Below are 27,084 nucleotides of genomic sequence, written 5' to 3'. Positions count from 1 at the left end.
AACATATGTAACCTCTGCTTAGGTTCAAAGGATTAGGTTAATTATTTTGCCATTTTAAATGTTCCATAAATGTTTAAAAATAAATAAACATGATCATTGGATCCTCTTGTTTAAACATATTTGCTCAAAAAGCAAGATTGGCGGTATCCAAAATTGATCAGTAAGAGGAAAACAAATGCATTTTTTTAGTAATATTTTTGTTACAAATTACCTGTTCTGTTATAAAATAAATTATTTAAAACAACTTATAGTAAGCTATTTAAAAAGATTTACAACATTTGCAAATTCTGTGCTAATAAAATTGGACTAATTTGGTTTTGGTTTTATCTTAATTTTGTTAACAAGTAATTAAGGTTTCATTTTAGAAAAATCATTTTTTTCCAGTACAGCATCATCGGAACTTTAATTCAGTTCTAGATGTGGGTTTGTAAAGCTACAGCTCCCTCTGCTGTTCAGATTCAGTAATGACTACTTTTGCTGCAGCTTACTCCACCAGGCATAGAAATAGTGGACTTCTTCTGGATCCCTTAGAAAGAACTGCCCTTAACAAACAAATAATTCTAGTAAACATTTCTTGTGTTTAGGAAACAAAAGATGATTCGGCTGTTCTTTGGTTGGATGAGATTCAGGATGGAATCGTACGGTCCAACAAGGAAACTGAAGATGCCCAGAAATGTAAGCATCTGGAAAGAAAATGGGTTTCACTTAATAATCAGTAGATTCCACTACATTTTTTGTAACAAGTCCTTCCACTGGAGCAGGAGGAATATAAATTATTTGAGACCATTATCAGTGGTGCAGCTGATCACTAAAATCACTGAGGTTGGATCGTCATAATGTATAGTGAAGTTGGTCTTTATAAAGACTGGAGGGTTTATCCATCATTTACTATTTCAAGTGGAACTGCACAGTTTAGGGTACCAGTTCATGCTTTTAGAGCTCCCTTTATGTAAGTGGTAATACTGAAACATCATGGACAACAGTAAGAAGTGGGACCATTATTGCTACTGGGAATCTTTGGAAGATCCACGTCCTATTAACAATATACACATTTTATCATATACTTTTTTTTTTTTTTTTGTTATTAAATCAAACCATTTACTCTTCTAGTCTCAGTTGGTATTCTGGCTATTAACGAGGCAGTGGAAAAAGGCGACAGTGCACAGACTCTTAGCGCCCTGCGATCTCCAGACGTTGGACTATATGGGGTAACCTCAGAGTGCGCCCCAACATACCACAACGAGCTGGCTGACCTGAAGAAGAGCAAATCCACAGAAGGTAATAGTACTGTTTATATCACTGGCATCTGAAGTTTTAATCTTAATTGAGTTGTAAAATCTACACTTGATGAAATAGATCATTGAGTGTCCCATAGCATTCTGTAGCCAATGTGTCCTTTTCTACTTTTTTCTTCTAAGGGGACAATGGAAGTGATTGGGTGCAGCACTGGGTTAAAGGAGGCTATCAGTATTACTTTAACCTGAATACTAATGAAGGTGGATGGGAAGAACCCACAGGATTCATTCAGAATAACACTCAGCTCTCCAAAGAGGATATTCAGGTAACTGGAGAAATATAGAAACTCAGTGTATTAATCCACATGCCACTTACCTCTGAGCCATTCTGGGGCAAAACATGAAAGCTAAAAAAAACTAGCACAAATAAGCTTCCAGCATGCCATTGATGTGAATCACATACAGGTAGAATGTTCATCCTTCCCTGTTACAGATCTAACATCGCCGCCGTGTCATTGGCAATCTCATTCATAAATCAGAAGAACCTCTATACATTTATGTAGCCATAAATGCTGATTATTCACACTACTGCCACACCTTATTTGCATATGACAGGTTGGAAATGCTGTATAAAAAGTAGTTAAGTTTATTCATTTCAAGTTCTTTTTTCTAAGCATTACTGACTCTAGTTGGTGTACAATATAATATGCACATCTGCATGCATATAATACGCACAATCTTCTGCGCCTTCTTTGAAGATGGTATGGTTTCACTGCTCTGTCGGCTCCATGTTTGTGTTCTGGCATAAACATTGTTGTTTTGGTCCCCTCTGCCATTCATAGAGCACCATTTCCGGTGTGTCTGCGGCATACAACAGGGAGCAGCTATGGTTGGCCAATGAGACTCTAATTACAAAGCTGCAGGCCAGGTGCCGGGGCTACCTTATGCGCAAGAAGTTCGCATCCAGGAAGAACTTCCTAGAGTCGCAAATCCCAGCTGTTACCCGCATCCAGGTAAATCACAGAAATGCCTTACCTTGTTTATAAATCTGTTTCTATAAGGACTTACGAACATTTGTATCCTGTAGATGGTTAATTGGGATTAGCACTGTTATATCCGCCATCATTAAGTGACTGATCTGTCCTGATTTGTTGTTGCCAAGATTTTCACCGTAAAAAAAACCAAAAACCTTATGAGAGAGCTGCAATGTTAGTATACAATCTTATATAGATTATATAAATCTTTGATGCATGTTCTTAGGCTCACTACAGAGGACAGAAGCAAAGAAAGGATTACAAAGATCGCTTGCAGTACCTCAAAGACCACACTCCTGAGGTTGTAAAGGTATGTCTTCTCTAAAACTGTTGGATCCGACTGGGAAAAGATCTGAGATAACATTAAAGAAATATTACGTAATGCCCCGTACTATGTTTTAAAAATGTACAATCCTTAGATTAAACTTCACATAATTCACTGTACTATGTGGCTGTTCTACCAGCTGCGATGAGTTAGTTTTGTTGCTCAGCTATAAAAGTACTAATTAGAAAAAAAATCAGTTTTACACTAAAGTCCAGGACAACAAAACTGTGAATTACATACTGTATTGCCACACATTTACAGACTATGTGGATGGTGACGGAATCTAATGTAATATTAGTGAAGCATGCATGCAATCATAACATAAAAGACCAAATCAAACAAAAAAATTACAAAGATCTGGAGTGTACACACGTAGTGTAAGTCCGATCTTTAGTACGTATAATGTTGTCAATGTCAATGAGGTTGTGTAGTTGTAACACTTTTGAAGTACAGCAGGTATAAATGATAACAATGTAACATCGCACTAACACATTGAATTTATTTTATTTTTTTGTTTAGATCCAATCCTACACCCGAATGTATCAAGCCAGGAAACGGTACAGAGACAGATTAAAGTATTTCAATGATCACGTAAGGGCCTTGACATGATACATTGACATGTTGTGTTGTATCCAGTCTTGAGAGGGAATGCCTGCTGATGTACTTTCGTCTTTATCTTCTCCAGATAAATGACATTGTGAAGATCCAGGCTTTTATTCGTGCCAACAAAGCTCGTGATGACTACAAAACCCTGAGTAAGTGATGTCATTCGGCATTCATTGGATGTGCTTTCGCAGACACTAACTGTGGTTATGGGACTTTCCTGAGTTTTCTACATGAGCACAACTGGTGGTTCCCATCTTCATTATTAGTCCTCTAAAATGCCAAGATAAGAAAAAAAAGTTTTAGGATCACGGCGTGATAGCTTTAGAATTTTATTTCCACATAATGTCATTTTGTTTTATAGTACTTATTCTTGGAAAAGCATTACTATATTCACCTGATTGTGTATCACATCGCCTAACTTTATAACCTCATAAAAGTTGGTTTTTATTTTTTTCTAGAAACATTACCGGTAACAATCTCCATAATCCACTAACTACAGGAGATTGCTAACAAGTCTTTACTTCACTTCTATGGGTTTCTGCAATAATAATTGTGTGTGTGTGTGTGTATATATATATATGTATGTGTATATATGTATATGTGTATATATGTATATGTGTATATATATATATATTTATTTATTTTAAGGCGAAAAATTTCAGTTGCTTATTATTCCATTTCCAAGAAATCTGACATATTATGCATTCTAAGAAAAACTCTTTTTTTAAATAGACACCACCTCCAAAGATATAAAAATGTACTCAGATTAAATATTGATGTGCAGAACATTTTTGTTTAATCATGAACTACAGTTCATATCGTTCTTCTAGAAGAAAAATAGAGGCATTTAAATGGTTACATTTATCACTATAGAAGTGGTTTGTTGCGCAAGCATTTTGTCTCCTATCAAGCATTTTGTGGTTTGTGTCCACTTTCTCATGGTCACCACTGATTATGTTCTGTGCATACAAGGATTTCAGATATCCTCAGGAAAATAAAATAAAGTAGGCCACGTACATGATACATTTGATGCAGCCTTAAATGAGAAAACACACAGATATTTAAATCAGTGAGAATATTTGAAAATAGTCACATGCATTTTTAAAATTCTAATACTTTGCTATGTCTGTAGTCAATGCCAGTGATCCACCCATGGCAGTTGTCCGCAAATTCGTCCACCTCTTGGACGAAAGTGATCAAGACTTTCAGGAGGAGATGGAAGTAATGAAGCTTCGAGAAGAAGTGGTGACCTTGCTCAGGTCCAACCAGCAGCTGGAGAATGATCTCAACCTCATGGATATCAAGATTGGCCTTCTTGTAAAAAACAAAATTACGTTGCAGGTACAGTTTAGTGGATTACAGCCTACAGGGATGCATTGGGCATATAAATAGGCTGAGAAAACCTTTAAGAAGAAAGCTAAATGTTGACACTAGTAATTTTAATGGCACTAATGTTTCAAATGTTTTGTCTTCTTTCATAGGATGTTGTCTCACACAGTAAAAAGTTAACCAAGAAAAACAAGGAACAGCTTTCTGATATGATGATGCTAAATAAGCAAAAAGGAGGGCTGAAGGCGCTGAGCAAAGAGAAGAGGGAAAAACTGGAAGCTTATCAGCATCTGTTTTACTTACTGCAGGTAGTGAATGGAGTCTTTGACTGTGTGGGAGAGGGAACGGTTAATGACGCTACCATAGACCTGCCAGAAATGGAAACACATGTTTCACGATAATAAAGGATTATCTTGTGCTATCAGAGAATATTGGGAAGGAGGTATTCTGAAAGCTTGAGTTTATAGCATGTATGCCCCTATGTATAGGATACTTTGTCATTGTTTAAGGAACATATGTTCCTTAGAGATTAATTTAGTTTTGCCCTCAAATTTATGTCTTAATTCATAGTACAGATTTCAGTTGGATAACTACTGAATATATTGATATCTACATTCTGCTATAAAAATAGTCAACCATTAGATAATCTACAAATGTCATGAAAATAAATGCAATGTTTTTCTATGGGTTTCTTACTAAACTTCTTGTTTTCCTTCAGACAAACCCAACTTACCTGGCTAAGCTCATCTTCCAGATGCCGCAAAACAAATCCACCAAATTTATGGATTCTGTCATTTTTACACTCTATAATTATGCTTCCAATCAGAGAGAGGAATATCTTCTTTTACGCCTGTTCAAGACCGCACTTCAGGAAGAGATAAAGTAGGAATATGCTTATATTTTTATACCAATCTTTAGTTTGCAAGACAGAGTAATGATGCACATACTGTAAATATGCAACATAGTGAACCTTGGTGCCTAATTAAAACACCAGCTGCTTTCATTGGTTGAAGTATGCAAGGCTGATCTTTGAAATGTTTTTTTTTTTTTTTTTTAAACAGATCTAAAGTGGATCAGATTCAGGAAATCGTCACTGGAAACCCCACAGTAATTAAGATGGTGGTCAGTTTTAACAGAGGAGCACGTGGCCAGAATGCTTTGAGGCAAATTCTATCGCCAGTAGTGAAAGAAATAATGGATGACAAATCATTAAATATCAAAACTGATCCTGTGGATATATACAAATCCTGGGTGAATCAGATGGAATCTCAGACTGGGGAAGCCAGGTGAGACAAGCCACACCTCACAACCTGCAATTACAGCCATGCCATGATGACGTCCCTATAATCCAAACTCATAAAAAACATACCAAATATGTACCGTATTTTTCATAGGTTTATCTTACTATCATGTTGTTTGTCCTTAAAATAGAACTTTTTTTCCATGTGTGTTCCTGCACTGTAGAAATTCACCTGATGTGTGAAATTTTGTACCGTTGGGTAAATTCTACTGTAATTGTTTAATACTCTCTCTTTTTACAGCAAGCTACCCTATGATGTCACACCAGAGCAAGCAATGACACACGAGGAAGTGAGAAACAGACTGGACTCTTCCGTCAAATACATGCGTACAGTAACAGACAAATTCCTTGCTGCCATTATCAGCTCAGTGGATAAGATCCCGTGAGTATACCAAATAAGTAAAGTGCTAAATTATTTTATTATCATCTAATAATTATTTCTCTTTCCAGATATGGCATGCGTTACATTGCAAAGGTTCTTAAAGATACACTCCATGAAAAGTTTCCTGATGCAGGCGAAGATGAATTGTTGAAGGTCAGTACTATAGGTCTGGAAAGCTTTTTTATTTTTTTTTGCTGATATTCTGAGAACTATATTACTGTATATATATCTGCTAGATCTGCCCCAGTACTGTTGTGCATAAAAATTGCCTGTTCTCTGTAGCATCACTCACTACAAAGTTCCAAACTGCCTTTGGAAGCAACATAATTCACAAAATAGGTGTCCGTGGCCAAGCTGCTGCCCAAATGCCGAAGATCACATGTTATACCAAGCGTCAGTCGGAGTGGTGTAAAGCACGCCACAACTGGACTCTGAAGTAGTACAGTAATGAATCACACTTCACTGTCTGGAAGTCTGATGGAAAAATCTGGGTTTGGCGGATGCCAGGAGAACCGTAACTACAGAAATGCATAATGCCTTATCTAAAGCTTGGTGGAGGAGGGATAGTGTTCTGGGGCAGTTTTTCAGGGGTTGGACCCCTTAGTTCCATTGAAGGTTAATGTTAATGCTTCAGCATAAAAAGACATTGTAGACGATTCTATGCTTCCAACTTTGTTGGAACAGTTTGGGGGAAGACCCTTTTCCTGTTCCAGTATGACTGCTTCTGTGCAGAAAGCAAGGTCCATAAAGACATAGTTTGATGAGATTGATGTGGAAGAACTTGACAGGCCGTACAGAGCCCTGACTTCAACCCCACTGAACACCTTCGGCATGAAGATTGTGAGCCAGGCCTTCTCGTCCAACACCAGTGCCTGACCTTAGAAGAATCCCTTTTGGCTGAATGGGCACAAATTCCCACAGAAACACTCCAAAGCCTTGCAGAAAGGCTTTCCAGAAGAGTTAATGCTGTTATAGCCACAAAGGGGGAGTCCATATTAATACCCATGATTTCGGAATGTGATGTCAGGTGTCCATTTTAGGCTGACCACATCGACCATGTTTTTCAGGCCAGTATGGGAACTCATTAGTCATTTGTACGTCCCCCATGCTGCAGGGCAGCATTTTATCAGGCTCGTCAGCAATATGTAAAAATGTGTGTCCTGAAAAACATGGTCAATGTGGTCAGCCTGATGTGATCGTATGTACAATGCTTATTGTTTCTTTCATATGGTTATTGGTATGTATTCATTATCTTAGAACAGGGTGAACAGGCACATATTTAAATTGCATCTTGAAAAGTTAGTATGGGGAATGCATAAACTCTGGAAAACAAAAATGCTTGAACCTCTGAACTCTTAATTTTCTGTAGCGTCGTGTCTTCTGCTGGTCACAATGAGATTGGCAGTTTAATTCTTCCTTGTGTGTTGGTTTCTAAGCTGTTTCATTTAATTTGCCATTGTTTCGTATCTGTCTTACTATAGCTGCCTATCTAGCTTCTCTGTGTCTGAAACCTGCTTTCTTCTTTTCTGTCCTTCTAGTTCTCTGCTTCTGTTCACTGAGGCATCGATAATAGCTCTGCAGGTGACATTTTATTTTTAAGTGTGGTTATCACAGTGTATATAACAAATATGGTGTCAGTTAAATTTTATTTAATACTACATTAAATGTCATGTTAATATTAAACCACAAGGCCACAGAATCATCTACAAATAATCTTCTGCTTTATCTTTTGTCACTGTCCCTTGTGGTTTGCTGCCCTTGGCAAGACTGCACAATCCACTCTGTCTTTCACTTGGTGTGCATTTCTAGTTCACTCGCTGGCAAAAGGTTGAAAAAAAGACTTTTTTTACAAAACATTTTACTGTAGTAGAAAGCTCCCAACCCCTGCTTGTTTTGCTTGCAAAAACCATAGTAATATATGAAATCGTATTTATTAAAATGTTGAGATTTTTCTGATTACCAACCAGAACCTTGTTTTGATTGTTTAGATAGTGGGAAATCTGCTGTATTATCGCTACATGAACCCAGCAATTGTGGCACCTGATGCCTTTGACATCATTGACATATCTGCTGGAGGACAGCTGACCACAGATCAACGTAGGAACCTGGGTTCTATTGCCAAGATGCTCCAACATGCTGCTTCCAACAAGATGTTCATTGGAGACAATGCCCACCTGAGCATCATCAATGAATATCTCTCACAATCCTACCAGAAATTCAGGTCTCCTATATTGTCCTACTATTGAGAAATTGTTATCTGTAATAAAATAATAAAATGTAATAAATAAATAACATTTCTAAACCATTAACATGTGAGGAAGGAGAAGATATACTCACTGTGCCCATGTTTAAACAGTCACCAGAGTACCTGCCACTGAAAGGATGGGAATGTGTTTCAGCAAAGTTTCCAAAACCTATACAGAGCCCAACATCCAAAGATCACTAATGACTTTTGTTTGTTTCACATAATTTAATTATGTGAAATAGAAATTAATAAAAGGTTGTGACTGCTCTATAGCAAGACGTCTTTCCATAAGCAAATGCTATGGGCCTTGCATGTACCCATTAGATAGTACTGGGATACTGGCAAATTGGGGAAAGGTCTTGTGGCCAGTTAGAGTTGGAATGCTTGGGTTTTATTTTTATCTCGTAAGGTCCAAAAACCAGTGGGGTAAAAAAATCACAATCTCTCTATATAGGTTTGACAAATTATAATGACTGCAGTTGATTTTTGTATAGTTGTTGCTACAGCCTCTTGTGTCAATTTGTAATGATTTCATATTACTGTCCTTAGGCGCTTTTTCCAGTCGGCCTGTGAAGTCCCGGAGCCGGAGGACAAATTTAATGTGGATGAATATTCTGATCTGGTGACCCTCACAAAACCAGTGATTTATATCTCCATTGGCGAAATTGTCAATACCCACACTGTAAGTAGTTGGCTACTCAAGTTTGTAACAGAGCTCATATTAGATCTTATCAACTGAATTATCATTTGGGGATATGATTTAAAACATGATTTGATCCAAACTATTTCCTTGAGACAAAACAGGCTAAATACATATTGTAATTATTCTTACTAACATCTCTGCGTACTTAGTAGGAACGTAACTGGGAAAAGTTTACTATAACAAAACTCTCTGTGATACACAGATACAACTGAATTCATGTAGAATTTGACAGCAGATAAGAACCATTCGTCCCATCTAGCCTGCCAATTGCTCCTCCTCTAAACACTCAGACCTTAATCGTTTTTGTCTCAGGATAACATTGCATATCCTGTGCATGTTTAAATCCTCTTTATTTTAGCCTCTACAACTTCTGCTGAGAGACACTACTAAAAGTTTTAGATTATGACCTCTTGTTCTAACATTTGTCCTCTTTTGAAATAAACTTCCCTCTGTGCTTTGTACACAATGCTCAGACCCCACAATACTTGCTAATAACAGCACTCTTTTTGCAGCTGCTGCTTGATCACCAGGATGCCATCGCTCCAGAACACAATGACCCAATTCACGAGTTGTTGGATGACCTTGGAGAAGTTCCCACCATTGAGGCTCTCATAGGTGAGTTTACCTGCTTTGAACATCTGTTGCTTTCCACAAAGGTTTCAGGTTATATAGACGTGTATTATTTCCCATCGTAATGTATTATGTTATCTGCCTAGTTACTAAATAGTAAATATTTCCTCTCTGCCTCAGGTGAAGGACCTGCCGCTACACCTGATGCCAACAAGGAGATTCTGGGAAAGACTGAGGTTTCCTTGACGTTAACCAACAAATTTGATGTGCTTGGGGATGAGAATGCAGAGAAAGATGCAAAGACAATCCTGCTAAAGTAAGATCTCTCTGTTATGAGACTCAACAGTCACTGGGTATTTAACAAGACGTAACTACTGATTGGCATTATAATTGATGTCATGAGAGTTTACATTGAATATGGCATTTATGCTTATTTGCGTCCCTTTTATTAATACATCTGGCAGTAACGTAGATGTACAGGGCCATCTTTAATGCCACTTAAGCCCGCAACAACAGTCGCTGGGGTTGCAACTGCAACTGGGTTTACCACTCTATGGAGCCCAGGCGACCACTTTCACACAAGCGTTGCAGCTTACCAATGTGTTGCTTGCACACTGCGTGAGAAACTACTCTCTTACCGCCCAGGGGAAGCAGGAACGCAGCAGGGTCATGTTAAGCACCATTATGTAGCGGGACTGGGAAACTGCTTCCCCTGGGCCATAAAAAGAGAAGTTGCCGCAGAGAAATCTGCAGTTGAGTTAAGGGGGTGCGGGAGGGAGTATATGAATTAATGAGTCTGTGTGTATTTACGTATGTATAAATGTGATAGCATGGATGTGTAAGTAGGGACAGAGATGGCACAGGTGGATTGTTTGGGGACACAGATGGCATAGGCAGGCTGTTTGAGGGCAAAACTGGCACACACAGGTTGTTTGGGGGAAAAGATGGCAAGTCCTATGAGTGCCAGGGCTAGCATTATGAGGACTGTGACCTGTAAGCCATGTCTGCAATTTCCAAACATAATTAATTTGATCTGTACCTTCAAAGTTTACATGTGATTTTCAGTTGATCAATACCTGCAAGTCTAGGTTTGTGTGTTATTCGGTTGCGCTATACGTGCAATGCTATGTTTCCATGTGCTATTTATTAATACCTGCAGATACAGGGTTTGTATATTTTATTCAGATGACCTATACCTAAAATGTTGTTTCATAAGGGAGAAAAAGAGAGTTGTGTTACAGTGAAAGAGGGTGCAAAGGGGCTGGGTGTGCTGATGTAAGTTTTTGATGATAAAAAATGCATGATTTTTAAGAGTTAGAGGCGTATATGTAGCCAAATTAGAGCTTCCTGCTTAGGATAGCAGTAGGATATAAATGCAGTTATCACTGAGGGATCAAGGAAAATATCTAAGAAAGTCTCCTATTAAATGCCCTGGATATGCAGTTGGCAAAGGCAGATGTGATGCCTTAGCTGGAAAATTCTAATCTAAATAATGTGGTAATGGAACATAGCAGAGACGATAGACAAAGTTGTCACTGCTGAGACCAGTTATGGTTGTATTTCAGATGGGACAGCTTTTTAAATAAATAATCTTTACGCAACAAGATCCTGGTATCTGTGGTTATAAATTACTCATATTTAAAGGTATAGTCACTAAAATCTTTTATTAATGGTTTTCCTTTTATTTTTTCGCCCAGTACAAAACGTCTTATCGTGGATGTGATTCGATTTCAGCCTGGTGAGAGCCTTACTGAAATCCTGGAAACTCCAGCGAGCAATGAACAGGTATTTTATCCCAGTTTCCCTGAGCTTTTATACATTTCACAAAGCAACCATCCAGCAAATTGGATCATTGTGGGACTTAGAACTGATGAGAGACAATGTATCTGTGTTGTCTATTATGTCTATAGATCTGTGTTGTCTATTATGTGCTATCATAACATCTGCTGGCATCTAACCCGGCCCATATGCATTTAATTTACCAGGAAGCAGATCACCAGAGAGCTATGCAGAGACGTGCAATTAAGGATGCTAAAACCCCAGACAAGCTTAAAAAGGCCAAATCTTTAAAGGAAGACAACAACCTCAGCCTTAAAGAGAAGAAAGAGAAAATACAAGCAGGATTAAAGAAGCTGACCGAGCTGGGAATGGTGAACCCAGAAAATCATTACCAGGATCTCATCAATGACATTGCCAAGGTAATTACTCCTTAATGAACATTGTGCAGTTAGATCTGGATGCGCTTCCATTACCACTTCTGCTTAAACTACTTGACCTTTTGTACTTGGGTCAAAATTACCTTTCCATGGTACTTTTGCTTGCTTTACCATATGTTTTAGATTTTTAATGTAGGACAATTGATTGAAGGAGGAAAAAACTTTTTTTTTATTCCTGGTTTAATAACATTTATCAAGTGCTTGTTAAACATAACCACCATTAGATGTCCCTCTTTCTTTCCTTGACTACATCTTTCATTTGGGACACATTACACAAAACAGCCCATTACTGGATTATAGTGAATTAATATATATAAAAAAATACATATATTTGGTGATATAAAATAAGTATGCAATATGAAAACTAGAAGACGGTGTGAGTTGGCCCTTCATACTGCAGAGTGTGTACAACTCACTGTTTACAGAGCTCCTTTACCAATGATTTCTACCTGCCTTGCCCAGAGGACGTAACACAGCCTTGAGTCACTGAGAGTCAAACATTATCTCTCTGTGTCTTCTTAATGTTTAATTTTAGATATACTGTATGTTATTGGACAGACCTACTTTACGATCTGCTCATGTCTAACTGTAGATAAATTAGTTCTCCTATAAATGCCACCTACTTTAATAAGATGAACCTTTGTCCCTAGAAAGAGGTGTTGGATACAGTCTGTGTCTCAATACAAAGATTTGCACTCCTGTTCTTGTTTTAGTCTTTCTATTCCTCTTACAAGAGTGTTAATACCACCTCTCTAACGCAACCATGATTTTTACTCAGAGCAACAAAATTTCACAATGTAGAAGCTGTAATGCAAAGATGTTAACAATTCAGGAACAACAAAGCTAGCAAACAACATTAAGACCATGCCAACTCAATTTCTTCAACCAGCTGCAAAGCATCAATCTGTTTAGCTCTGACATAATCACTGCCTTCTTTATGTAAGAGCGATCATATGCATATTTTGATCTAGGTTAGCTCAAGAAAGGGCAGCAGCCTAACCAACCATGAATTACATACTTACCTTTTCTTACTGCTTAATTAAAGGGTAGAGGTGATCGCAAGATTCTTATATAGACAGCTGGTAGTTATGGCAAATGTCTATTTTATTACTTAGGACATCCGTAATCAAAGGCGATATCGTCAGAGAAGAAAGGCAGAGCTTGTGAAGCTTCAGCAGACTCACTCAGCTCTGAATTCGAAGACTGTATTCTATGAAGAGCAGGTTGACTATTATAAGAGTTACATAAAGACTTGCTTAGACAACTTGGCAAGCAAGGGAAAGTAAGTATGCAGAAAACATTGACCTGCTTCGGTGAGAGAAGTCAAGAATCTTGGTCGCAAAACCAAACATGATATTCTACGCATACCATGGTTTTTCACAGGGCGCATTTATCAAGCTACACATATTTTGTCTTGGATCTGTGATGTAATGTAACAACAAGTCTTGTTATCCTGCTAGTGTCATCATAGTTTAAAGAGAGATAAAATGCATAACTGGGAGTGTACTAGGTTCTTATAAGCTGAAGATGTGTCTCACTATTATACATACATACACACTCTTTTATGTTAACGTTTATCCAAATCCATCTCCATTTTTGGGTAAACTAAGATTCTCCCAGAATGACAAGTGTTCTAGAGCAGTTTTTTTTTTTCTTTCAACCTTTGACACAGCCTGTTTATATTTGGCCAAAAGATAAGTTCTTCTTAGTTCAACATTCTGTTGCTGTAGCTGAGGGCAGGCCTCACAGAGTAAACCTAACATTATGCTGCACAGAGGGTAACCTGATCTTCTGCCATTTTGTCTAGTTTTATCCGGTGTACATTTGCATCACTGTTTGTGAATGACTCTCTCATTTTAAACCTAGAGTGTCTAAGAAACCAGGACAAGCGAAAGGGAAGAAGAGTAAGAAGATATCCCTGAAATATTCTGCTGCTCGACTCCACGAGAAAGGCGTGCTGCTGGAGATTGAAGATTTACAAGTAAACCAGTAAGTCTAGACCCAACTGGGATTCACATGACGTAAAACACAAATTACATTTTCTATTAGAAAGTCTAAATCCCAATACAACTATGTGCATATGTTGTTTCCTGGAGATCACTTGGCGTAAGAAGCACCAAAAGCCATGTGTGCCAAGATTCATCCCCATTCACATTGCTCTCTCTATTTTTAGCGATTGTGAAGCCTCAAACGCGGTGACTGGCAGTCCTATGAATATGAAGTGTTGAGTACCTTCCAGTACTGTATGGGATGCTCCTTGTGACTACACACATTTGCAGCCTGTTTTACAAATAGAGCACAGGATTGCCCTTTTACATTAATAATGACTCTCTGGTTAACTGCCTGTTTAATGGCCCTTATCTGATTCATAGAACAATAAGTAGCAATGGTGTTTATTCACCAACATTGGTCTTTCTTGCAGAAAGGTAGCAGTCGACACTTTGTAATGTGTGGGTGACATGAGATTTGGCAACTCGTCCCCAAATACCCATTTCATATAAGAGATATTAGAAGGCTTAAAATGTTTCATGTTTCTATGTTCAGTTTGTCGGTATGAAGACATAACTAGTTTTTTTATGGCACTGCACTGAATTAATGGCAAAGTTAAATTAGCCCATTTATTGCTAGATAGTGGCCAAAATCCTTATTGGGTATACACTTAAGTTTAGAGTAAGGTCAAATACATTGTACTGCATGGAGTGGAAAAAAAATACATTGATAAAAACTGTGTGACAAAGAACAACCGTGAAAAATAGCATGGCTTGTTTTACTCAATACATTTCCTGTTTTCAACATCACAAATGAATGAAGTAAGAAAATGCATGTTTAAAATTAGATGCGGTGGCAGATGAAAAACCCATCACACGGCAAGGGGCTCATGAGCTGGATTAAAGACCTTTTTTCTTTTTTGTATAGTCTTGCATATGTTAGAATAGTTGGCATGTATGAAAGTTTTGTTTTTTTTCTGTTTATATACAGGGCACTATTACATTTTATCGTGCCAGCACATTCTGTAGAGCTTTTACAAAAAAATATTAAAACTGACAATATGTAAAATATCAAATAACATTAACACATGTTAAAGGGGAAGCCCCGTGGAGAAACATTTTTCTCCTTGAGCATAAAATACAGTACTGGGTTTATTTTATTTTGTTGACTTCCTTTATCTGCAGACCAGGAGGTTGACATTGTTGTCGTTCATGTGGTATTTTGGGGGATTTGCTTAAACACCACACTTAGCTGATTCTTTATGGCAATGCTAATGAAGTCTGTTCCTCTGTAACCTTTGATTAGCCATGGTGGCTGGCTGGGTGACCAGTATGATTAAGGAGTCAGGGTATTTGTCTCATAGATTAAGCTTAGATAACAGCGTTAGAACTAGGGCTGCAACTAACGATTATTTTAATAATCGATTAGTTGGCCGATTATTTTTTCGATTAATCGATTAATCGGATAAAAAAAACAATATGCTAATTTTTTGTTTATTTAAAATAATTTAATGAACTGGATGTTAAAAAACAACTTAAAATTTACATTAACATTCTTATTTTGTTATGATGTAATAAAAAAACAATATTTTCAAAGTACAAAAACCCAAACACAATATTTATGAAACAAAATAACCCCAAACATTCTGAAAAGAGGTGGACTATTACTGTTCAAGAAACTTTGCACCCGGCACTTTGCACCCAGCCCTGGCACTTTGCACCCAGCACTTTGCCCCACCCCTGGCACTTTGCACCCGGCACTTTGCCCCAGCCCTGGCACTTTGCACCCAGCACTTTGCACTCAGCCCTGGCACTTTGCACCCAGAACTTTGCACCCAGCCCTGGCACTTTGCACCCAGCCCTGGCACTTTGCACCCGGCACTTTGCACCCAGCCCTGGCACTAAGCACCCAGAACTTTGCACCCAGCCCTGGCACTTTGCACCCAGAACTTTGCACCCAGCCCTGGCACTTTGCACCCAGCCCTGGCACTTTGCACTGTGCCCCTGCACCCAGTCTCCAACTCTGCCCTGCACCCAGCCCTGCCCCCACATTCTGCCCTGCCCCCACACTCACACCCTGCACCCACTCTGCTCTGCACCCACACTCACACTCTGCCCTGCACCCAGTCTCCAACTCTGCCCTGCACCCCCACCCCCACTCTGCCCTGCACCCAGTCTCCTGCCCTGCCCCCACACTCACACCCTGCCCTGCATCCCCACCCCCACCCTGCCCTGCATCCCCTGAAACCCCACCCCCGCGAATCTCTCTGTGCGAACGGAGCCACTCGCACAGAGCGAATCGCTCTGTGCGAACGGAGCCACTCGCACAGAGCGAACCGCTCTGTGCGAACGGAGCCACTCGCACAGAGCGAACCGCTCTGTGCGAACGGAGCCACTCGCACAGAGCGAACCGCTCTGTGCGAACGGAGCCACTCGCACAGAGCGAACCGCAACTAAAAGAAGGCGCGTGTAGCGGAAGCGGGGAACGCTCGCGGAGGTAAGTAAAAGGAGCCGAGTGCTCCAACAACGAATCGATCACTCGATTAATCGATAACGGAAATCGTCGACAACGATTTCCGTTATCGATTATTATCGATTTTATCGATTCGTTGTTTCAGCCCTAGTTAGAACACACAGAAATGGCTAATATGGAATAATTAGAAAACTAGAACTTTAACAAAAGTAAACTGCACATATTTTTGATCTGATACTAGTAATATAAATATTTGCAATAAACTGGTACGGACAGAGAAGTGGACTTGATATTGCAAGCTTACAATATAAAATTATTAAATACAACTTTGAACCAATTATCTTTTATATAGAATGTTTGATTTTAAGCCACAATTTCAAACCAGTGTTTTCTTATTCCTCATTCCTGGCAAGGTTGGCATAGGAAACATAAGCAGAGTGCAGTGATGATGCTGAGGTAATATCACCTCACTGGTTTGCTGCTGTCTTTATGGGACAGTTGCGGCCATTTTGTTTTTAGAAAGTTTTGAAGTAAAATCTAGGCGACAGTGGCTGAGCAATAGTGGTATCGCTATGGTAGTATAGATGTATCATGTGCTCTTGGTGTAGCCTGCTAGATAATCTGTGGTAACAGTGTATGTCTAGAGGAGGGCTAAGCCTAAACCCTAGTTTCTTCATTTCTATAGGATGAGGCTTTCGTGTTATTTTGTGTTCCTATTAACACAATATAATAGCATGCAGAAACTCCTTAAAATGCAAATGCTTAATGCGTGATGGACAGTGATGTATTTACCTTGGGCACTGCCCTAGGCCTGATCTGGGGCCCCAGCAGCCCCTTCCTCCACTGCTGAGTGCTATATGACCTCACATCCCAGTCCTCCATGTATTAAAAGTGTGTAGTGCTGGCTCGGGACGGTCGTCCATAGTGTAAATAGTGTCAGATATGTCCCTAGGTATTCTGCCACCCTAGGCCTGGTTGACCTATGCCAGAATACATGGTGACTGCAGTTAAATACAAAAAAGAAAAACTAAAACAATGAATACAAGTAGTTGTTACTTCTAGAACCATTAGAAAAAAATAATAAAGCCTTAAAATGTAACTTTTAATAAATTGTTTCCAGAATAGACATGGTTTTAGTTAATGCACCATTAATAAGAGAATGCAAGAGAATATGGATTAAAGGAGATCCCTTGGTCGGATCATGATTCAATTATGATAATACTAAAGGGAACCAATAGAAGTATAAGACCTCCATGGAGATTAAATAAAAATTTATTAAAGAATGCATTATATAAGAAGGAATTGGAAAAAATTACTAAACAATTTTTTGAGGGAAATAACCCTAGTGAGACGTCCTTCGCGAATACTTAAGTAGTAGCACATATAAATGTGTTATTCGGGGACACTTGATTAGTAGAGCAGCACATCTAAATAAAATAACATCTAAAACACTTTCCGATCTATATATTCACCTTGAAGATCTATGTAGGAGAAATAAGGTACGGCTAGATCCGGAACTAAAATCTGAAATCGAATTAACAAAAAAAACAATTAACGAGCTATTCATGGAAAAGGCTAATAACTAAATATAAGCAAAAATTGTATTATCTGCGGAATCGTCCGGATCAGCTTCTCTCCCGTCAACTATCAATACGAACAGCTAATTCTAGAATACATACAATTATCTATAAAGATAAAAATTGCATTTCACCAGCACAAATTGGAGAAGCTTTTCGTATATTCTATACAGAATTATATAATCTTCATGATAATAGCTATAAGCGAGATATAATTAAGAATTTAAGATCTTCTAAGATAACACAAATATCGACAGCTCAAGCTGAAATTTTAGATCGCCCTATAGAAGAAAATGAAGTGATAAAAATTAATAATGCAATTAAAAAAGGGTAAATCTCCGGGTCCTGACGGATATATTGCTGAATTTTTTCAAACTTTGGATACCAGTTTGACTCCTTATCTGTGCAATATGTTCAATGAAATAAAAAAATCAGAAAAAATTCCCAGGAGAAATGCTACAAGCACATATATGCCCTATTTTGAAACCTGATAAATCTGCCCTGGACATTAAAAATTACAGACCAATATCTCTGATAAATTTAGATACTAAAATATATTCTGCGATAATAGCAAATAGGATTAGACCTTATTTAGAGGTATTAATACATAAAGATCAAACAGGCTTCATAAAATCTAGATCTTCTAGTGACAATGTCAGAAAGATAATAGACATTTGTAATTATGCAAATATTACCCAGGCCCCCTTGCTGGCCCTGTCATTAGATGCTGAAAAAGCATTTGACAGGGTCAGCTGGGAGTTCCTGGAAGAGACTTTAAAGGAGATGGGCTTTGGACCGGGTTTAATTGATGCTTTTATGGCATTATATACTACTCCCACACCTAAAATAGTGGGGCAGGGATTTGAATCTCAATGGCTTAATATATTTAATGGCACAAGACAGGGATGTCCCCTAGCCCCTCTCTTATATATTTTTTCTTTAGAACCTTTTGCCTCTAGAATAAAATATAACTCCAACATTGCTGGAATTAAAATCGGTTAATCAGAAATGAAAATGTCTCTTTACGCAGATGATATTCTCATTATCTTAGATAAACCTAATAATACGATTCCACTTCTACTACAAGAAATTGAACTATATGGCACTACATCTAACTATAAGTTAAATATAGGGAAATCACAGGCAATGTGTATTGCAATGACGGAAGAAAAGAAAAATCAAATAAAATCCAGGTTCCAATTCTTGTGGCCAGATACAGGTATAGATTACCTAGGAATAAAAATTCCGGCAGAAGGCATTAAGATAATGGAAAGGAATTGTCAAGCCCTTTTAAAGCAGACACAAGAGAAATTAAATAAGTGGAAGTCTCTTCCTATATCGTGGATGGGGAGAATTAACATTGTAAAATCATATATACTACCAGCGTGGCTCTATAGATTTAGAATGATTCCGGATATTTTGTCTAAAGATTGGATTAATTTAATACAATCAAAATTAATGAAATTTATATGGCGTGATAAACACCCTAGAATTCAAAAAAATACATTTTTACCTAGGAGTCGAGGAGGACTAGGTCTTCCTAAACTACTTAATTATTGATATTCATCCATGCTATTTCATATATATATATATATATATATATATATATATATATATATATATATATATATATATATATATATATATATATAATGCAACTGTTGCATAGCCCTTTGGCTGCAGAAAAAAGATTTAAAGAAATATATGAAACATCTCAAAGGGACATTACTTAATTCAATATTATTATTTTGGCAAGGCTTTAAGAGGAAAATCGGCTTTAATGACCTTATAACTAAAAAGGCCCCGCTAGAGCTCCTAAATAAAAACATCCGGGACATAAATCTTAATGAGTGGGAAAAGTGTAGGATAAAAAGAATAGAGGAACTTACGATAGGAAATAAACTTAAAGATTTTTCTACCTTGTGTATTGAGTTTGGTCTTACTAATAAAGAAATATTGTATTACATGAGAATAGAGAACTATCTACTCCACTCCCTTTTTTAAGGAAAATAAAGATGAACACGTGATAAAGTTTATGAAAATATTTGATAACCAGACTAAACAGAAATCCTTAAAACTCTGTACAGACCTAATCTTGGAGCTAGATGACCTTAAATCTCCACCTGCTTGGAAAAAATGGGAGAGAGATTTAAATATAGATAATGCTTCTCTTACAGAAGACCGCTGGACAAAATCTTGGAATCAAGTTACGAAAAATGTCCACTGTTTAAATCTGCAGGAGATCTATTTTAAAATTGTAAATAGATGGTATATGATCCCAAAAAGGCTCCATAAAATAAATCCAGCAAAACAAAATATATGCTGGAGATGTCAAGAAGCCGAGGGAACATGGATCCATACATGGTGGTCGTGCACCAAAATAACGGAGTGCTGGGACAAGATATTTAATATCATATCTTGTCTAGTAGAGAAACAGATAGACAAGTCACCGATTAGAGCATTACTACTCCAAGATTGGGAGATGATTCCGGTAAAACAAAAAAAATCTAATAGATCATGTGATCCTAGCGATTCTGGTAGTTATAGCTAGAAACTGGAGGCAAAAAAAGATAATTTCCTGGATATATGTTAAAAATCAGATTTTTAATCAAAAGAATATGGAATATTATAGAGCTAATGGGCTTATGCATAAATACTGGGAAATATGGGGAAGACTTACCTTATAAATATTTACAAATCAGAGGAGAGAAGATTAACCCACTTTGGAAATATATATATGAAATGACCTTACAGGTACCATAGGCTATTTTTATGTCCACAATGTTGTCCATATTTGTCACATGCATGCATAGATAAATTGTAGCTAGACTGAATTAAGTAAATTATATAGACCTCTATATATAATAGAGACCTATAGATGACCAGCAATAAGCAATCTCATATGCTGCTAATGTATTGTAAGTTATTGTCTTTTATATGTTTTTGTAGTTTTTGCATCAAAAAAATTAAATAAAATAAAATTGTTTTAAAAAATGGCAAAATAAAAATGGAAAACAAAATATCTTATCAAAACATTTAAAAATAGGAGCGCATAATTGTATGTATATTCCCTTATGTGGCCCCTAATAGTAATAAAAACGACTTCCTAGTAAACACTGCGCTGTGTATCTCACTAGAAATAAACATCATACGTGTGCCCAAGTGCTACGCCAGCAGCCCGTCACACATTTTGCCTTTCGCCCATGTTCATGTGTGCAATGTGCTGAAAGATTAGATCCACGGCAATACTTTTTGAATCTATGCATCATCATTCCCTTTCTCTTAAAAACTTGGCAGTTTCTTTTGGTCACTATTACGGCAATATATTTTACGATTGGCTTTCTAGTCCAACTTGAAATCTGACATAAAAGAATTTCGTAATTTGTACACTCTTCCCTTGAGGCTCAAGCAACACCCTTCCCTTTAAGTCAATACAACTTCCCCCTGTGTATTGCATCACACGCCTCTGCTCTTGGTAACCTTTTCCTTTTAGTGTATTTCATCATTTTAAACCTTGTTGGTTGTAGAGACTATGGTGGTCTATTCACTAAAGGGAGCGTTTGCAGGAGCGTTAATACGAAGATCCCTGTGTTCTATATAGTTAAATCATTGAGATTTTGTCAAATTTTCCTAACACATTGAATTATGCAGATCCAGCTCAGCCATTCTTGTTAGTGAATAGACTCCAAGGTTTCCTCTACCTTCGACACCACTCCTCTAGAAAGACGTTTTCAAGAATACAAGTTACTGGATGATCTTAATGACTTGAATCACTATGGATATTGTAACGATATAAAACTTTTTATGTGTTTGTTGCTGCAAGGTTACACATTAAACTGCAGAAATACTTTTAGCTTAGAGTGGTTAATATGTTGCTGCTATGATGCTGAAGCACTGAATTCTAAGTTGTCATTAACCACGTGTTCATCTCTGATCCCCACAGGTTCAAAAACGTGATCTTTGAAATTGCTCCAACAGAGGAAGTTGGGGATTTTGAAGTGAAAGCCAAGTTCATGGGTGTGCAGATGGAAACTTTCATGTTACATTATCAGGTAACTAAGATTTTACCAAAAGCCACTGCATGGCACTAAATGATAAATGCAATCTGTTTTGTAAAGTGTTTTTTTATTTTATTTTATATTACAACATAGCTATGTCTAGAAATGTGTATAGTAACAAAAGCAGATTGATGCAGTTAGAAAATCTTCAAAATGTATCGATTAACCATATATTCCTAATGTGGTACTTGTCTTTCATTATAATTTTTATAACTATGCAATTGACAGCCAAGATAGCATTATTTTTTCCTTTTCCTTCGAAGGTGAGTTTACGCTACTGATGTTAACCCCTTCATTAGACTAGAGGATCCTTTTGCAAAAACATATGTTTTAGCCACTTAGCAGTGACGTTCAAGAGTTTTGTTGAATACCCATGTTAGTAAGCCGTATCTCAATCTGTCTGGGAATAAGACTTGTAGGGAATAAAGATGATATAATGTGCATCATCAGGCGTGAAACCTTTAAGAATGACAATTACATCCCTAAAAAGTTAATAGCTTGAATGCATCGACAGCAAGACTGTGGTTAAATGAACATTTAAAAATATATATTTTCAAAATTAAGTGAAGTCCACTCATTTTTCATACTTCTACATGGTAGAGAAAATGAATGCCATTATCCTGGGTGCAATGTTACCCTACACTTTTTCCAACCCTGAAAAAAATCTGTAGCCTAATTTACCCAATATTATTTTTCTTTGTTTTCATTTGAAAAAAAACAAAACTGTTTAAACAATAAGGTTTGAAAATGTAAATTTTTTGTGTCTTGAATTATAGGATCTTCTCCAGCTTCAATATGAGGGAGTTGCAGTCATGAAAATGTTTGATCGTGCAAAAGTCAATGTAAACCTCCTCATCTTCCTTCTAAATAAGAAATTCTACGGAAAATAAGATGTGACTGTCAAGAGTCTGGCGCAGAGAAGAGAGGAGAACTGCACATTTTGTTTCATCTTCGATAAAGAAAGACGTACAATACCTACAATCGAAACCAAGTACCTTTCTGAGGGTCACAACTCAGCAAGCATCCTGCTAATGGAACTAAAGGAGGCTTCACCACCTTACTATAATGTTATATATGAAATGGTATCTTAAGGGTTAAAGAATGATTTTCAATAGAGAACAGTGATTAGCTCAGGACAGAACTGGTCCTTCTGCACTAACTCGATACATATGATGCGTGTTGTATTTTTTTTTTCTTCAAATAAAGTAAAACCATATTTATCAAGTATATACTAAGCTTATATTGGAGCTTTTAGGTTTAAAGCTGCAAATTCAATTATTTCTTCTAATTATGAGGCTGTTTCTGATTGGTTAGTTGGTATGACTATCCTGGCTGATTTGCAAATGCCAAGAGTGTAGTAGGTGGAAGCATGTCCCCTACACAAGTTTAGCCCATTGGCACCCTCCTCAGGAGTCTACATTGGTGCCTATATTACCTTGTTACAGTGTGTATGGGATTTAATACATTATATATGTATTCTCATGTAGTTAATCCATAGCAACAAAGGAGCTAGACTTCAAGGATGGCGCTATTGACAGCCAATGTAGAATTTGTAGACAGGATGTTTTGAGAAGTGTAGTGATTTTACACTTTCATCATAATTGGGACTTTCCTAGCTGTAACTATAGCTGATACTATTGTTACAATACTGTATTGGACTCAAGGCGTATTCTCTTTCAATTATTTGAATGAATTAATGCATAATGCTATCAGCTACATCTTAGTTTTAGTCCCTTACACACTCCAGAATTATATTACACATGTCCAGAAATATTTTTATTTTGCCCAATGCCACATTTTTTCTTCTTCTTCTAGACCTTATTGGGTTCCTTTGTTTGTTTGACAGATCCTGTGCTTATGGTAAATCATAGGCATAGCAGAAATAAATGGAAGAGTTTATATACATATACATATATATATATATATATATTAAAATTATAAATTGATTCAAAATGTTTTATTATTAGCATTTAACACTTATATTCATCCAGATACACAATAAAAATCAAGGAGAAAGGCAGACACATGACAAAAAACATCCATTCATTTAAATAAGGAGGTGAATAAACTGTACTGTGTAAAGTCCAAATTTTACATAACTGTATTAAAAAATGCATTTATAAAGATATATATGTATATTTACATTCCGGAAGACAATGTGGCCTTGCACAGTGCACATATACACTGAATTAGGTGGGATGCAAATGGCACAGATATTGACCATTATTTAAGTTATCAAAACTGAATAAATGAGGATACAATTATCTCAGAGAGATATTAACTGTCAGAAGAGCATGTGCTTACAAATTGTGCTTTTATGTGCTATATATGAAATGCTTTTGAGCACAAGCTATGAACTGTATACACCATAGGTGTTTTTAATTGCAGGAAAATTATAATACATTGGCTTCTGATTGTTTAATACCACAATTATAGGATTAGCAATAAGTATGTTTCCCTTAGGTTATTATATACTGCAGATCATTAAACATCAGGGCTTTTTCTCTAATTGTAAGAACTATTTCGAAACTATTGCTTTTTCATAAATATGGTTTCTTCCAAATTTTACTTTTATATATTTATTTGTTTCTGCAAATAATAGGAATCAATGTCATGAGCTTCAGTTAAACACCTACAGTTCTGCTTTCATGTATGCAGATTGTAATGACTGCTTACATCTGTATTTTTGGAATAGCTAAATAAAAAGAGAATTTATATTTTTGTGTGTTTTCTTTAGAGTGTGCATCACTGTATAAACGATATAATGGTTAGTTGAGATCATAATATATGTCACCGGGAGCCATATGTATTATGCAGGGCCAGCTTAGCCCTTCTTACATGAGAAGTGGAATTGGCCCCTTCATAATGTGCAGTAGAAGGAAGCTAAAATGTTCACCTCATATGAAAAATCACTGGTGCTTGGGTGTGTGATTTGTTTGGCACACCACGCATCTCTCACATGAGACGCTAGCACACACACATACACTCTTGCTCTAAAACTGTACAATAACCCATGCACCCACTTAAACACCATATGCCAGGGCCAGGTTGGCCTACCAGGATAACGGGAGATTTCCCGGCAGGTCAATCGGTTGGGAGAATTCTTGGACCACAATGAAGGCTTTGTACACAATGGAGGCTGGGAGCGACAACATATGCATTGTTCTTTGGTAAGGCTGTCTGGGATATTAAACTGTTTTAACTGTGAAATGGTCCCGTAGATATTCTGTGACCTCAAAACTGAGATTAAGAAAGTGATATTTATCTGCACTAAAGGGATTGGATTACACATTTCAGCGTACAGTAGTGTCAGTGCTTCTATGTTTTCATGTTCGCGTTTACACTTTAAATGGCACTAGAGCTGCATAGTTTCAATGCCAAAAAAATAAAAGGTCAGCAGTAAGAATACATGAGAGGAAAAAGGTTGGCGTTCACCCATTCTAGAAAAGCATTGTTTAAAGTAAAGATAAAAAAAAATAATATAACACAAATTATGGGAACAAGGTTATTCCTGTTTTACTTTATTTTACTTTATAAGGATGACAACAGGAAAACCACATTAACACATATTTAGCACTAAGAAAGGGACACCCCAGCCATTATATGCACTTTAAAGGGACTTCTCAGCTATCATATGCTTTAAATTTACTTGATAATCCCCTTGCAAATTCATGAAGAAGCTTTGCAGAATCCCTGCATATGCATTTGCACCTACCCTGTACCCCAACTATTTTCCAGGCAGGAGATGTGTTCAACCATACCACCTGACATACATTTTCCTACCACTGATTGGTTTATGTTATGTTTATGTTACCAATCAGCAACAGGAAATATCAGGACATGCAGAAAAGGTGAGAAGACGCACCCCCTTCAGCTCACCCTAACATAAGTACATGTTACCTTTACATGCAAAGTTTGTGTAGGCAACTCATGAAACACTGGAGTGCCCCTTGAACGTGTTTGAAATAATGATGGAAAGCTAGATTCGGCATCTTCTTTATGGCAGATACAATTATGTCAGAAACATTGCAAGTCCTATAAAAGTACTACAGTTTGGAAATCCACTACATATGAGGCAGCTAGCCTGGCCCTGTCACAGTATCTCACAAAAGTGAGTACACCCCTCACATTTTTGTAAATATCTTTTCATGTGACAACACTGAAGAAATTACACTCTGCTACAATGTAAAGTAGTGAGCATACAGCCCATATAACACTGTAAATGTGCTGTCCCATCAATATAACACAACACACAGCCATTAGTGTCAACCCAAAGTGTCAATATTTTGTGTGGCCACCATTATTTTCCTGCAGACCAATTTGATGCAGTGTGCGGCGTACGCTCTGAGCACTGACAGGCTGCAGCAATGCTGGCAGCACTCGTGTCTATTTCCCAAAGACAACCTCTGGATATGATATAAGATATAATAAAATATTTACAAAAATGTGAGGGGTGTACTTACTTTTGTGAGATACTGTGCATGTTGAGAAGGCAATAAATGTTTTTAGTGCAATGAATAAGCATGTATGATCCTGCAAAGTGTTAGTTCCAGGCAGTGGCGTCTCCAGCTTTCATATTTAGGGGGGCACATGGGGGGCCAGGGACCAAAGTAGGGGGGCCAATTATAAAACGGTACATATACACTATATATATATATATATATATATATATATACACGTTAGATGTGCATTTTTAACTACATAATATGCACTTATCCAGACCTGGGCAAAGCACGGCCCGCGGGCCACATCCGGCCCGCTGAATAGCTCGGACCGGCCCGCAAAGAGTGTCCTGGTGACTCACCAATGAGTCCGGTGTCCCCCCCCGCCCCGGTCACTTACCTTAAACTCCTGTGTTGGAAGCGTTTGTCTCGGGTGCCGGCGCTTTACGCTGGGCGCCGGCATATGACGTCAGACGCCGGCGATCAGCAGTGAAGCGCCGGCACCCGAGACAAACGCCTCACGCTTCCAACACAGGAGTTTAAGGTAAGTGACCGGGGCGGGGGGGGAGATCCTGAGAAGGGGGGGTTAGGGAGTTAGAGG

The 27,084-nt window shown here is 37.6% G+C and overlaps 1 protein-coding gene across 2 annotated transcripts in view; it reads left to right on the top strand.

Moving 5' to 3' along the window:
* LOC149278439 (ras GTPase-activating-like protein IQGAP1) overlaps positions 1–22,931 on the top strand; it is a 57,802-nt gene extending 34,871 nt beyond the window's left edge. Inside the window, exons 15-38 of one of the 2 annotated variants that reach the window (XM_089501953.1) lie at positions 585–675; positions 1,111–1,278; positions 1,419–1,561; positions 2,078–2,248; positions 2,496–2,579; positions 3,114–3,185; positions 3,280–3,349; positions 4,333–4,541; positions 4,682–4,837; positions 5,248–5,411; positions 5,591–5,815; positions 6,071–6,211; positions 6,280–6,364; positions 8,200–8,432; positions 9,006–9,138; positions 9,672–9,774; positions 9,910–10,045; positions 11,427–11,514; positions 11,715–11,927; positions 13,061–13,227; positions 13,473–13,474; positions 13,835–13,934; positions 21,927–22,035; positions 22,818–22,931. In XM_089501953.1, the coding sequence (XP_089358079.1) occupies positions 585–675; positions 1,111–1,278; positions 1,419–1,561; positions 2,078–2,248; positions 2,496–2,579; positions 3,114–3,185; positions 3,280–3,349; positions 4,333–4,541; positions 4,682–4,837; positions 5,248–5,411; positions 5,591–5,815; positions 6,071–6,211; positions 6,280–6,364; positions 8,200–8,432; positions 9,006–9,138; positions 9,672–9,774; positions 9,910–10,045; positions 11,427–11,514; positions 11,715–11,927; positions 13,061–13,227; positions 13,473–13,474; positions 13,835–13,934; positions 21,927–22,035; positions 22,818–22,931 (3,177 nt within the window). Of the gene's footprint in view, positions 1–584; positions 676–1,110; positions 1,279–1,418; positions 1,562–2,077; positions 2,249–2,495; positions 2,580–3,113; positions 3,186–3,279; positions 3,350–4,332; positions 4,542–4,681; positions 4,838–5,247; positions 5,412–5,590; positions 5,816–6,070; positions 6,212–6,279; positions 6,365–8,199; positions 8,433–9,005; positions 9,139–9,671; positions 9,775–9,909; positions 10,046–11,426; positions 11,515–11,714; positions 11,928–13,060; positions 13,228–13,472; positions 13,475–13,811; positions 13,935–21,926; positions 22,036–22,817 lie in introns of both variants that reach the window. The other variant, XM_089501952.1, reaches the window with a different exon arrangement.
* The last annotated feature ends 4,153 nt before the right edge of the window (positions 22,932–27,084 follow it).

This window comes from Sceloporus occidentalis, unplaced genomic scaffold (assembly GCF_023333645.1).
Source record: "Sceloporus occidentalis isolate IW3139 unplaced genomic scaffold, rSceOcc1.0.p SCAF_189, whole genome shotgun sequence".
Classification (NCBI taxonomy): Eukaryota; Metazoa; Chordata; class Lepidosauria; order Squamata; family Phrynosomatidae; genus Sceloporus; species Sceloporus occidentalis.
The sequence above is the reverse complement of the archived record's forward strand: the minus strand, read 5'-3'. Positions and strand labels throughout refer to the sequence as shown.